The sequence below is a fragment of the Tubulanus polymorphus genome, chromosome 7 (genome assembly GCF_964204645.1).
Source record: "Tubulanus polymorphus chromosome 7, tnTubPoly1.2, whole genome shotgun sequence".
Lineage (NCBI taxonomy): Eukaryota > Metazoa > Nemertea > Palaeonemertea > Tubulaniformes > Tubulanidae > Tubulanus > Tubulanus polymorphus.
Genome location: NC_134031.1, coordinates 7913138 through 7926476, shown reverse-complemented (window position 1 = coordinate 7926476; position 13339 = coordinate 7913138). Strand labels below are relative to the sequence as shown.

The window sequence follows — 13339 nt, the reverse complement described above, 5'->3', positions numbered from 1 at the left end:
GTTATCCCAATCACTATCTTCATAGGTGCTCGCACACTGATATATTCGTAAGTAGTTCATAGAACTGCGCAGTTCGTTGTTTACACTGACGGGGAGAGGATCGGTAGGGTTTTCTCTGCAGAGTTTTTCAGTCGCTAGCCCGGATTTTATACCTTCACTTGAAAGCACTACGATGGTAATTAGAAACACAGGGTGTCCATGATTGTTAAGAAAATGTCCGTTACTCTATTCTATTGGGGAAAAAATTGTACAAGCGTGTAACCATGCCAAGACGAACACATCAGGCATGAAGTTTTTTGGAGCCATTTTAACCCTTAACCTGGCTGCAGCTTTAATGTTTGAGTCTTGTGTCTGCCAGATGATTCGCATGTTAATGAAATTAGCTAATTAAATCCTCACAACTTCCAAACTATTGTATATAGGGCATTGAAACTTCACAGAGCAGTAGTTTATAGTCATAGCCACAGAATAGTGCCGAAAGATTAAACTTCTGATTTTTGAAAGAGGGGGTCTACTGGGCAGGATCATTTTTGGGGGTCCAGGGCAAAAGACCCCCTAGAAAGTCAGTATATTCACAATTTCGTGTTACATTGTCGAAATTCATAAATAAAGACACCGTAGATTACTATATCAATTGTTAAGACCTTTATTTTGCTTCTTATTACAGTCTAAATGTTTGAATCTTTATACAAATCGTAAAATATCAAATTTACAGGGCGTTTTTGAGGTCAAAATTCTTCAAAATATCAAAATGAGAAATTACTTCCGGTTATGGATTTTCGAGCATCGGCAGTTGCTGTGCGTTAAGAACTACGGCTCAAGGCGCTTGTGACATAAAAACAAACTTCAAATGCAAGATAACACAGATTAAACAGATCGTTAAAATGAAATAAACTTAAATAAGTACACTATAATGTCTTAAGAGAATGAATAATCAATTTATTTTCACAATTCCTTAAATAATTTTTCAGGATTTTGGGAAAATAGGAGCACTTTAGGGTGGGGGGAAACGGTTAAAAAATTCACCCTCACGGAAACCCTGGAAACGTGAATTTGTTTTCACATCTCATCATGCATCCCCTCACTACTATTTATTTTAAACACCGTCTTCGACCATATGGACCTCTTGTTGATTATGGTTAGCACTTTCACAGAGGAGATTCTCCTCTTCTCTTGGAACTCCAGTTATTTGGTAAGTTTGGAAGACTCAGATGGATTTTTGGATATTCAGTTAATACATGTTACTGGATAGTCATAGTATATGGACTAAGTACACAGCGGAGCTTTTTCAGCCAGCAGGCTGCTTGATAACTGTATATATCTATTATAGTCCAGGCTCCAAGACTCAAAAATTGGAATTTCGCTTACCTGGAATACCTCTAAGTCCAAATTTCCATTGAAGAAAGATAAGATTCTCAAGCTTATTTGGGCTGATTTGTAACCCTGGAAACATGAGCCGGGCGAGATATTGCGTTGCTAAGGTAACGTGCTGGTAAAATATATGCTGTGAGGAGGGTTTTTTAAACGGTGGATTACTCAAAAAGTATTGCAGATAAATTGAAAATTCTTAGACCTACCTATATATTATTGGGTATGGCCTTTCCGATAAAAGCAACAATGAACAGTTTCAACAATGCTATCATGCCGAAATTACATTACTTTTTAAATTACTTTTTATTCAATATAACTTCATTTTCGCAGTCATTTTTCAACTGTCGCCATGGTGACGGGATGCTAAGGGAAAACCATGAATTTTTATATAGTCATAGCTAAAAATAGCTGGTTAAAAGTTTTATTGAATTAATTAGAATTACCTCGTCTATAAAATAGAATTGGGATAATTTTTTCAACTCACCTGCTGACATATTATCTGGACAACAATGTTAAAGCAATTTTACAAGGATGTTACTATGGCAATGGTGCACTTTTTTGTATTTTACTGCAATTTGGGGGTTGAATTCTTTTCTAAGGACTTTTTTTTACATAAAATTTACAATATCAGTCAGTAATTTAAAAAAGTGATTTAAGACCCTCTAAAATCTATCATATAGGCCTATTGATGTGTCCAGATAATATGATAAACTGCAATCATCAAAGTTGTTCAAATTAAAACTGCCAGGGACTCATAAATCTATCATTTGCAGGGGCGGATCCAGACCGTATTAGCCGTATTGCCCAATACGGTCTAGAATTTTTAAGTGCCCTTCGAAATTTCACCGGCAATATTTTTGACGGTATTATCTCAGCAACCGCTAATTCCGTGTCCGGAATCCGGGCATAATTATAAAATTAATCGATAAATACTGCTGCTGAGAAAGTGAGATAATCATATTTGATGTACCTGGTAAGGCCTATAATCATGATAAATTAAAAAGGGCACTTTCCTTTTTCAAGGGGCACTCATGCTTTAGATGCCTTTTCAGGGAGGGCTATAGGGGCACTCGTACGTTAGAAGAGGGCACTATACGCGGAGAATGTTGAAAAAAAGGCACTTTGCCTTTTCAAGGGGCACGCTCAGGCTTTAATTTGCGGTGAATGCTGAAGAAAAAAGGGCCTTTTTTTGCCTAATTTTTCAAATTTTAGGGGCACTTTTGGTTTGGAATACGGCACACGACATACGGATAAATGTGAAGACGAGGCAATTTTTGCCGATTGTTAACAATGAAGGGGCACTTAGCCGTATTCTGTATAATTGTTAAGGAGCACATTTAAAGGTTATAGGGGCACTAGGGAAAATATAAAAAACAATGCCAGTGTTTTTCATGGGTGTCTTCTGTGAAATTCATTGTTGATCTTGAAGTTGGCGACAACCATTCTTTCATGGGTTCGCCAGCTTCATTTTTATCTGCGTCTGTTGAAATCTTGTCTCGGATTCGTTTATTCTGGATTGCTCTGCTAGCCTCTAGAAGCCCTCTAAAAGCCTTTAAATGGTACCATATTTTCAAAATTTTCTGGGGGTGGGCCCCACACCCCCCTCCAAGGACTTCGCGCCTTCGGCGCTCGCATTGACCTGGATACTGGGTGTGCCCTAAGATCAGAAAGGTGCCCTTAAATTTCTTTCCAATACTGTCTACCCATCCCCCTGGATCCGCCCCTGATTTAGATATAAATGTTGGGGTAAAATACTTATGGCGACATCTTGCGGGCCCAATCATAACAACTTGTAGCCAATTTAGCAACATGTGTGTGAACGCACACTCAGATTTGGTCCGGTCTAAATTTTTACTCGACCGGGTGCGGACCCATTTACACTGGTCTAACTACATGTAGTAGACAGGGCTATAATGTTTAAGACGCAGCTGTTTCAATGAAATGAAATTACAAGTTGGGAATAGCGTAGGGCCTGCCATAGGCCTATGGGCCCTCCATTCAACTCGCTGAAAGTACCTTAGGCCACAAGTCAACTAAAATCAGACTAAAATACATCAACTTACCCCTTTAGTGTCAATTCACAAACATCGCAAATTCCAATTTCAATTCCCTTGTCTCAAAAATGACTATGGCAGACGGATCTGTTGGTGCTACAACTTTATTTTCAACTCTCATTTTTCATTTTCAAATAACAATAGAATCTGACATCCCATGGTTACAGCATTACCAATATAAAAAGTGTCAGTATTAGTATGATCAGCCATTGCATTTTCAAATTATCAAATTATTTCATTTACAAATGATGGAATGACTTTAAATGAGAAAAGAATGTTTGGTATCATCAACAATTACTTATTGGCTATTGTTTCTATAGTAACTGGCTTCATAACAAATGATAACTAATTATTCGAAAAATTAATTTAGAGGGTCTTAAATCACTTTTTTAAATTACTGACTGATATTGTAAATTTTGTGTAAAAAAAGTCCTTAGAAAAGAATTCAACCCCCAAATTGCAGTAAAATACAAAAAAGTGCACCATTGCCATAGTAACATCCTTGTAGAATTGCTTTAACATTGTTGTCCAGATAACATGTCAGCAGGTATGTTGTAAAAATAAGCATCCCGTCACCATGGCGACAGTTGGAAGTATCCCAAAGTGTTGTTACTACCAGATAGCCATTGACCCATGCTAACATGACATGTATAAACGTGTGAAATATTTCATCATACTGGGCTGCACTAACAACTTATTTGGGCTTCTTACTGCGAAAATGAAGTTATATTGAATAAAAAGTAAAATTTCGGCAAGATAGCATTGTTGAAACTGTTATGAGGTATGCGGAGTCTACTGTAGTACCTTTCAATAGAAGATATCAACTTCTTTCACTTGTTTCATAATCTTCCCACTAGGGGACATAAATCTTTAAAATCTCAATGTTATCTTGCACCGCAATAAATTGATAGTTCGGCAGTTGTGACGAATCCGCGGGAGGCCTCCACCCCCACCCCCTTCCGCGAGTTATTCTAATTGAAGTAACTATCGAAATTTCGAGATACTCCCTAAGTCTAATGATTTGAGCCCATAGACAAAACTGGAAATATTAATCGTGTTATGTAGACCTCACATGTCACACGCCTTTAGACACGTGAACGTCATAGACATGATATAAATCAAATTCCACTATTTTCACCAAACATGCATGGAAGATGATGGTGTCGTTGGACCCGTTAGAGGGTTGTATTGTCAGGGTCACCATTGAACTCGAGTGTTTGTATATATCTGCAAATCTGTATCAGACTATGAACCACAAATTGGTAAAGAATAATGCGTCTAGGTGGAACTGGTTTTCCTGTCGATACAGGGTCTGTGTTGTTGATTGATGTCCACCCTAAATAAGATCGACATTGCTATCAACTACGTTGATATATCATGCAATCATATTTGATTGCTTAAAGTTCTTAAAGTTACCGACTCGGTGAGGACACCAGCAAGGTGTCGAGGAAAATTGGATCTGGTGTTTTGATCAGACTTGCTGAACGTGGTCTTTGAATATAGCGCAATATATTGTGATGAGTTAACAAATACAGTGAATTAATGGATTGACTGCCCTTAGCATCAGTCTGAGGGACTACGTTCGCGAAATGGAAACTGACTGAAATGTTGAATTTCTTAATAGCCCGCATAAATCTACATATCTAGTACATTTCATGACCCCTAGGTGGTGCTTCCTAAAATACTCAAGTCTTGTTAATAGATGACTGCTTTCAAAGAATTTTTATAGGCAACATAGTATGAGTATTTGAACCAACAAGGCAGAGAAACCCTAATTTATAAGTGTAATTATACCCATTTTTAGATTGCTGCTGAAGTCTCTGCTCCACTGTCACAGTGTAAGAAGATCACAATGGTATCGAGCGGCAACAGCGACATCGGTGCAGCTAAGCTAACAGGCGAAGTTCTTCAGGTTATCGAGCGCATGCCCGGTGTTGTTCACACCATGACAGGAGTTGACATCAGTAAGGTAAGTGTTCTCTTTATTGATTACGAGGCCATAGTGACCATGATTGATTGTAGTTTTGGCCGTTTAGAAATACTCATTAGTAATCGAGCATCATTGAGCTGAGCGCCAGAGGTACAAACCAAAAAGGGGAAGAGGTCTAGTTCAGACCTTCTCGAGGAGATCTTTTTAAATCACACAATCAAGAAGTTTCAATATCAGCAGGTTAAGATTTATTTAAAATACAAATTTTCAGTTTTTATGCCCCCGGCTCAACTTTAGTTGCATATAGATTTACCCCTGTCTGAATACACTGCCGCAAGTGACGTTAACAGCCTAGAGGCCGCAATTGTTGACCGATTGTTTTCAAACTTGGTACACAAGTAGGATATCACTCAGGCCAGAACCCTATTATAAATTGGGTCGTCCAAGGGGCCAACATGAAAAACGACGTTAAGAGCCTAAAGGCCGCAATTGTTGACCGAATCATTTCAAACTTGGAACACAAGTAGGCACTTAAGCCAGAAGCCTATTTTAAATTGGGTTGATTCAATTCAAATTATGGCCATCAGGGGGCCAACATGAACAACAACGTTAGGCCTAACAGCCTAGAGGCTACAATTGTTGACCGAATCATATCAAACTTGGTACACAAGTAGGATGGGCCAGAAGCCTATTCAAAATTGGGTTGATTCAATTCAAATTATTGCCACCAGGGGGCCGACATGAAAAACGACAATACGAGCCTAGAGGCCGCAATTGTTGACCGATTGTTTTCAAACTTGGTACACAAGTAGGGTATCACTTAGCCCCGAATCTTATTTAAAATTGGGTCAATTCGATTTGAATAATGGCCACCGGGGGGGGGGGCCGACATGAAAAACGACGTTAACAGCCTAGGGGCTGCAATTGTTGACTGATTTATTTCAAACTTGGCGCACAAGTAGGGTATCACTTGGGCAAAAACCCTATTTAAAATGGGGTCGATTCGATTAAAATTGTAGCACTCGGGGACCGACCTGAAAAACAACATTAACAGCCTAGAGGCTGCAATTGTTGATTGATTCAAATTATGGCCATCAGGGGAAAACAGCCTAGAGGCTGCAACTGTTGATCAATTTTTAGGCCAGCCTTATGCTGAGCCTATTACTATACAAATGGAGGGAATTTAAATGACAGTTTCCAGAGTAAAGGCTCTTTGACTGTGCAACTGAGCATATATTCATACAAATCATTCATGAGAGCATTATCCATTCTCCAACCCCTATGAAGTTGAATTTTGAAAGAGGGCCTCGTTAAAATTTATATGAGCTTTTTCGTGAAAATCTGGTCGCAAAAATATCTGTTTTAAAAAGCCAATTAGGAAGCAAAGACTCCTCTATGATTGGCTTAGCCGCAGAGATCAGCAGGTGTTCACATGAACCTGCTGTATCATCTACCGTTTTACTGCCGGGTTTTATTGTAAGATCTAAAATTGTATTTCAATATCGATTTCTGTGAAATCTTTAGTAGATTTGGTTTTTGGGAGGAATATTTTTATTTGCACTACAGAAAATATCATTGACAATTGTGCAAAGTCCGGAAAAAATAGCTTTTTCTCAAATCGGATGAATGACCTTGATGTGCTAATTAGCCATGTGTTCAAACTGCAAATTCAATCAAATTTTATTCTGCAGAAAATATCAAATTCAATTCAATTTTACTTAATTGAACAAGGTAAACAGCAAATCCAAATTACATTTTTTTTTTTTGAAATATCAGAAAATTCAATAACTCTTTTCCGTATTCAAATCAATTAGACCAAGGGAAAAGATTTATCTGAGGTATTTGTTCCTGCCAGCTCCAGTCGCTGTGTGTGCTACTTATGAAAACACGATTGAATTGTGTAAATTATTAGCCTGGGATTGACTAGTCACTTTCATTGTTGGTGACAAAATTAACAACGTTCAGTGGCTAGTCATTATGGAATTGATAAACCTGGCCAAACTCAGACATGGATGATGTCCGAGTTAAGGATCGGAAAAATCAGAAATGATTTAGTTTTTATCTCAACTTAGTCAAAGCTTAGTAAGGCAGGCTTAGTGTAACAGGTTTATGTAATTAATGAGTGAAAGTTCGGAATAGACTTTGCATTTGGTATAATGGTAATAAACATTTCTCTTTTGTATTCCAGTCAATGAAGGCCGCTGTGAGAAGAGTATAAATAAATTGTCATCAACAGGAATATGAAGATTGTCGGTTTGTTTAGCAGAAGATGTCACAAGATTAACACACTTTTTATACGTGTAGTTTCATGTACATGTACTTCGTTATTTTTCTACTGAAAGCCACAATCAAATATTGGTCGATTTCTACGAGTAGATTCGTCTTTGGGTAATATAATGAGCTTTATCTGACTCGAATCATTATCATAATGTAATCTATTGTCTGCCGGAAAATTAGTCCAAAGGGTTACATGTTTAGTCAAGCCTGCTTGGCCTCTAGACAATCCAAGAGTAATGGAAGCATTTTGAGATTTCTCAGATTGGAGTTACTTGTAATGACAGTGGTGGTATCTACGTACCGGTGCATGGTTAAGTTTTGTCTAGTAGGTAACGCAAGGATGACCGCGTGACTGACCAAAGATCAATTATGCACTGACATTGGAAAATTCTATCTGTAGCAGCTAGAAATGTCACCCAAATATCTGATGATAAGTCAAACAAATGAATGGATATTGATCATTTGAATCACAAAATGAGCAACGATTAATCCAAAAATCCAACTTATTTGTATAACTCAAGGGTAGATATTTATAGGAATTTTTGAATGAAATAACAAGCCACTGTATTATCACATGGCCTAGGTCAAAATCCAACTTATCCTGATCCAACATAGGTGGGCTTGACTATTAACTACATCGAACCATTTCTTACAAATGGTTGTATCATTCATTCTGTATGTAAGGTTTTCAGAAATTTTAGCATGAAAGATGTTTTCTTAGTTTGCCGTACACAAAAATCATGGAAAATTCAAAAGTATACACTGTGTACGTGTTATAGTGTTTGAGTACCCCTTTTTCTGCTATTTGTATTAAGTCAAACTCAGCTGAGTCGTCATTATGTTTTACTCCCAATTTTGATTTCTTATTCAAGTTGCTAAGTGTAAACCGTAACAACTATGACTACCTAAGCAAGTTTGACTATATCTCATCTTACATGTCAGTTATCTCGTCTTACATATCGGTATTTATGAAGAAATTTACTGGTAAATGAAAGTTTAAGGAGGAGACCAGATGCATGCTGCAGTTTTTGTTCAGATGTACTGCAAAAAGTTTCACCATTTAAATCTATACATATCCATCGCATACACTTCTTGCTGCTTGTTCTTTAGTATATAAAATGTTCGCTAGAATAATCTATTAAATGGAGATTGTATTCAGTGTATAAACACTTCACGTCATTATACTTTTGTTTCCACTTGCTTGTACGATCATTGGAATGTAAACATGATAGCGGTGTACTAATCTAAATCAATTCATTGTCATACTGTAATGAAGTGATGTAAACGAGTAGAGTCTCCACCAATACTGGAGCATTTTTATCATAAATGTGCAATAAAATATAGTCGTATGTAAAGTGTATTCAAAATAGTGCAGTTAACAGTGTAACCTTGTTGAAATGAACTGGGAAATATGGATTTATTAAACCTAGACCTTCGACCTGAATTTGATAACTTATTGAGTGTTACAATTTTTTGAAATGTTCCTGAAAAATATTCAACTTCAGCAGCCCTGTTTGTCTGGTATATGCTGGTATATATAAGTTCAGAAATATCCCAATTATTTCCAGTGTACTCTCCAGTCTTTTTAACCAGCAGGCTCTGCATCTACCAAAAACATGTTTATGGATTTCCCTAGAATTATTCATATCCGATCGTCCACCAAATTTGGTAACCGCTTAGAACTCAAGTACCCGTAATCCCAATTTTTCAATCAGATTTTCACTTTGGATGAAATAGTTGGTCCATTTAACCAGGAGCCACTAAAACTAGATCATTCATAATTTGAATTTTACTCGATACAGAGAAATCTGGGCAGTACCTAATTATGTTAAGTAAGTTCTACCGTAAAATATGTCTTCACCGCTATCACATAGCTGGCAAGAAAATATTTCAAACTCGGCTGTTTTTTGTGACAAAATAATGCTTCAGCACTTGATTTTTGATGCAGCAGCGTATTGGATATTTTTGTTAAGTAGGGGAGTAGATCTTTGTCTTTTGTGAAGCAAATAAGTACACGATGGCAATGCCAGGAAAAAAATTTTATCCGTGAAAAATTAATTGCCTTGTCCCTATGTTGACGGACGATTGAGAGTGCACTGTATTATAAGTTCCCAGCAATAGATAACAACTTGTGGAATAGATAACAACTAAAAACCTTCATATTCGAACATTGTATTACATTTCACTGCTAAGCCATAGAATTAGTTAGAGAATGACTAAATAGTGATACAGGTTAAGGTATACCAAACAGTTCATGATTTCTTATGTATGTGTAAATTATTTAATATATTTTGAAATGTTATAATGTTTGTCCTCATAATCTCATAATCTAAGTGTTGCAATATGAAATGGCCAGACCCTTATTATCAACCATGTCTACACTAGCTCGTCTGAGTCTCGATGCCACCAGCTCCAAATCCCTGCTGTGGGAAGTTGTACTCATAGCATAAACCATTCAAAACTATTAGGGAGTGGAAATTCTATCATATTTGCAAGGAATGCTGCCTTTGAAAAATGTGTGCCAATTGTGTGTTCAGATAGGACATAAAACATTATTCACTGTTATCATCATGCATGTAGTACTTGTCTCAAGTATTATACTTATTGTACTTCAATGTTATTAGTGTTCCCAGTTTTAGTAATATAGGTTATCTACATAGATTTTATTAGTGGTACTCATTATTTTATTTGTGAATAAAATGGTTTGATTAATGTACGTTGGAGTTATTATTCATTGAAAACTGGAGTAAAAAATTAAATGCTTGTTCCTTTGATGATTATTAATCAACATGGTTCATAGCCCTGCATCAGCCATGTTACCAGAATAAACCAACATAAAATCTAGAAATTTTGTGCAGACTGGCGGCCATTTTACATGGTCTCTGGTGATCTATACATCTGTGTGGGATATGTTGAGCTGCTGGACAAAAAAAAATTTTAGAGAGAAGGAACAGACCATGGACAATGACATTGATGGATTTCCTACTGACCATATCATCCTCTTAAGATTGCAGTCAGTTATATTATTTCCACGATAAATGTGTGTTCCCAAAAGCTGATCTGGATAACATTTAGATAGAAACAGATTTAAGATAGAAATTTGAAATGGGACCACGTATTTGTGGAAGTGAAAATACAGAGTACGAGTTGAACACAGTTCGTAGGGAATAAGGTTATTTAAAAATGGAACTAATCAAGTTTTGATGAATAATGCTGCTTGCATGAATTAAGCGGGGACGGATTAACCAAGGTTAACTATGACTAGCACCTAATGCAGACAGGCAATTTTTAGTCACTTGTACTATCAGTGAATCCAAGCTGCTCCGAGCACTCAGTGTCTCCAGTGTACTATCCAGGAGACAAAAAGTGATTACAGTCAAACCTCCAGATTGTTTATAACGAAATATCGGTTTCAAGGAAATTTCCGTGTCCCAGCAAAAAAGTTGTTTTTTCCTTAAATTTCCATCGGTTTTAACAAGATCGTTTACAACAAAATATCGGATACAACGAAGTAAATTTTGTGCCTAAAGTGCAATTTTTGTCGGTTACAATGTAATTCGACGAGGCCGCAGCAGAAAATATTGATCAATCGAACCCATATGTTCAATAGTACAAAGCATTGCTTGTATACTGAACCTCCCGTGTAGTTATACTGAAAAGTTAACGTAGTAACAGTACATACACCTTATCCGTTCATATTTTCGACAACGGGGCCTCACAAACGCATGCAGGTTGATTTTGGCCACTTCAGTCAAAATACTTCAAGAAGTTGACGAAGGAACGAAAAAAGTGGATGTATGCAGAATGTTTAATTTAAAGGCTTGCAGCGGCTCATCGCACAGATAAACTCAATCGATTTGTTAGTCTAAATAAGTTTCTGTTTTGGTTTATTCAGCTCATGGTAGGAAATGACTGGGTTCGTTGTTTCTTAATGTGTTCAGTGATTACGTTATACGAGATACTTTGAAAATTCATTTGGAAAGCTACCGGGTATTTATTCATTTACATACAAAAATTTATTTTCTTTTATAATTTCATATTACAAAGTAAATAAAGAGTACGATAATTGCAAGATGTCTGTACATTATAATACTATATCGGTTTTTATAAAATGAGAAACAAATGCTTGTTCTAAAACAAATTAAATGCAAAGAGAAATATACCACTAATTGAAAATGAAACTAACTGTATTATATTGAATTGTTTAACATTTTCTAAAAACATCATTTAGGTTCCAATAATTCCAATGCACCTTCAGTGTTAAAAAGTTTTTTCAGCTTAGAAGGATGCTATTATACATCATAAATCTGTATTTCATGCAGACATTAGATTTGGAACTACCTGAAGATAAAGCAGAAATAAAAAGCACACTACGATTCTAGTTTTTAAGTACTATGGCTATATAAAAACTATGATAATTCAATAACAAAAAATGTTGCGCTTTCCTCAGCCGAGTTGAGAATATATACACACCCACACGTCATAATAAAAAAGACCATATCTTAATTTTTCTGGGAAAATATATATGAAAAACATGAAAACCATTGGATTGTCAAAAGGAAATTATTACGACACATGAATTCCATATATCGTACACAACAATTACAACGTACAAAGTACCGGTACAGTACTGGAGTAAAAATCTGAATTTATAAAACAATTTTGAATTCGGAAGCAGTAGGTACATATGAGCTGTTACGGTGGTAACTAAAATACATGAATACTCATGGTAAGATGTGCACTCAAAATAAGGTACATATGTGCAAAGGTATCTAGAATATCAAGCATCACCACACTATAACTCATATCAACTTTCTCGGTGAAGTAATTTGTATAAGTCAATCGAAATGTGCCTAACTTCATTATTTTGCCACCAACGCAAACAGCACTCACAGCACACAACTAAAACATTGCAAGTAATATATTTGTCCATTTCTTTTTTCAAATTTCTGCTTAACATTAGGACTATTTGTGAATAATTTCCATAAAATCAAGTACTAAAACTTATCGCACAATTTACTTTAAGTATTTCACTCATTGAATTTTTAGTCTATTGATTGTTCATTTGTTTCGGCAGTCCACCAAGATTTGCAAACATAAGTTTTGACATATCAGGCATATAACAGTTCTGACCACGACCGAAACTCATTGGAGGAATGTTCATACCCATCAAATTCATTCCAGGCATCTGGCTGAGAACTGCACCAGGTGATGGCGCATTGAAATTAGAGAATGTCTGCGAAAGCATCATTTGTGATAATTGTTGATTAATAACTTGCTGCTGTTGCTCTGCCGTCAATACAGGGAAGGAGTATGGTGGTCCGTATTGACCCATGCCTGGATCAGCTGACAGTTTTTGTGGCATAGGATGAACCAAATTAATAGATTTAACATCACGATTGTGTGTACTACCTAAATTGTCGGTTGCGATAAGACCGTGCTGCATGTGGTGGTAAATCTCTTGTGCGGTTGGTGGATGAGATCTTTTTAGGCCACCCGGTGGCGACAAAATTATTTTGTTCAAATCTTTTGACACAGGTTTGTTGGCTGGGATAGAAGCTGGTTCTTTCAGCACCTGTCAAAACAAATTGTCAAGATAATATAATACTTAAATATTTTTTCGTATTTAGAAATTTACAGCAGTAAATACAAATACAGATGCACTCGGAAATTGGTGATATGCTTGAATTAGAGCCCTCTGGAAATC

At 36.5% G+C, this 13339-nt stretch overlaps 2 protein-coding genes across 7 annotated transcripts in view; one reads left to right on the top strand and one right to left on the bottom strand.

The window, feature by feature from the left end:
- The window catches only part of LOC141908245 (flotillin-1-like), a 31508-nt gene extending 21185 nt beyond the window's left edge, over window positions 1-10323 (top strand). For 4 of the 5 annotated variants that reach the window (XM_074798190.1, XM_074798187.1, XM_074798188.1 and 1 more), the window contains 2 exons: window positions 5230-5394; window positions 7544-10323. In XM_074798190.1, the coding sequence (XP_074654291.1) occupies window positions 5230-5394; window positions 7544-7573 (195 nt within the window). In that variant the 3' untranslated portion in view covers window positions 7574-10323. Of the gene's footprint in view, window positions 1-715; window positions 847-5229; window positions 5395-7543 lie in introns of those variants that run through there. The other variant, XM_074798186.1, reaches the window with a different exon arrangement.
- Window positions 10324-11705: 1382 nt separating this feature from the next.
- Window positions 11706-13339, bottom strand: part of LOC141908083 (tudor domain-containing protein 5-like) — a 58757-nt gene continuing 57123 nt past the window's right edge. For both annotated transcript variants that reach the window (XM_074797904.1, XM_074797905.1), the window contains one exon: window positions 11706-13207. In XM_074797904.1, coding sequence (XP_074654005.1) covers window positions 12683-13207 — 525 coding nt within the window. In that variant the 3' untranslated portion in view covers window positions 11706-12682. The remainder of the gene's footprint in view (window positions 13208-13339) is intronic.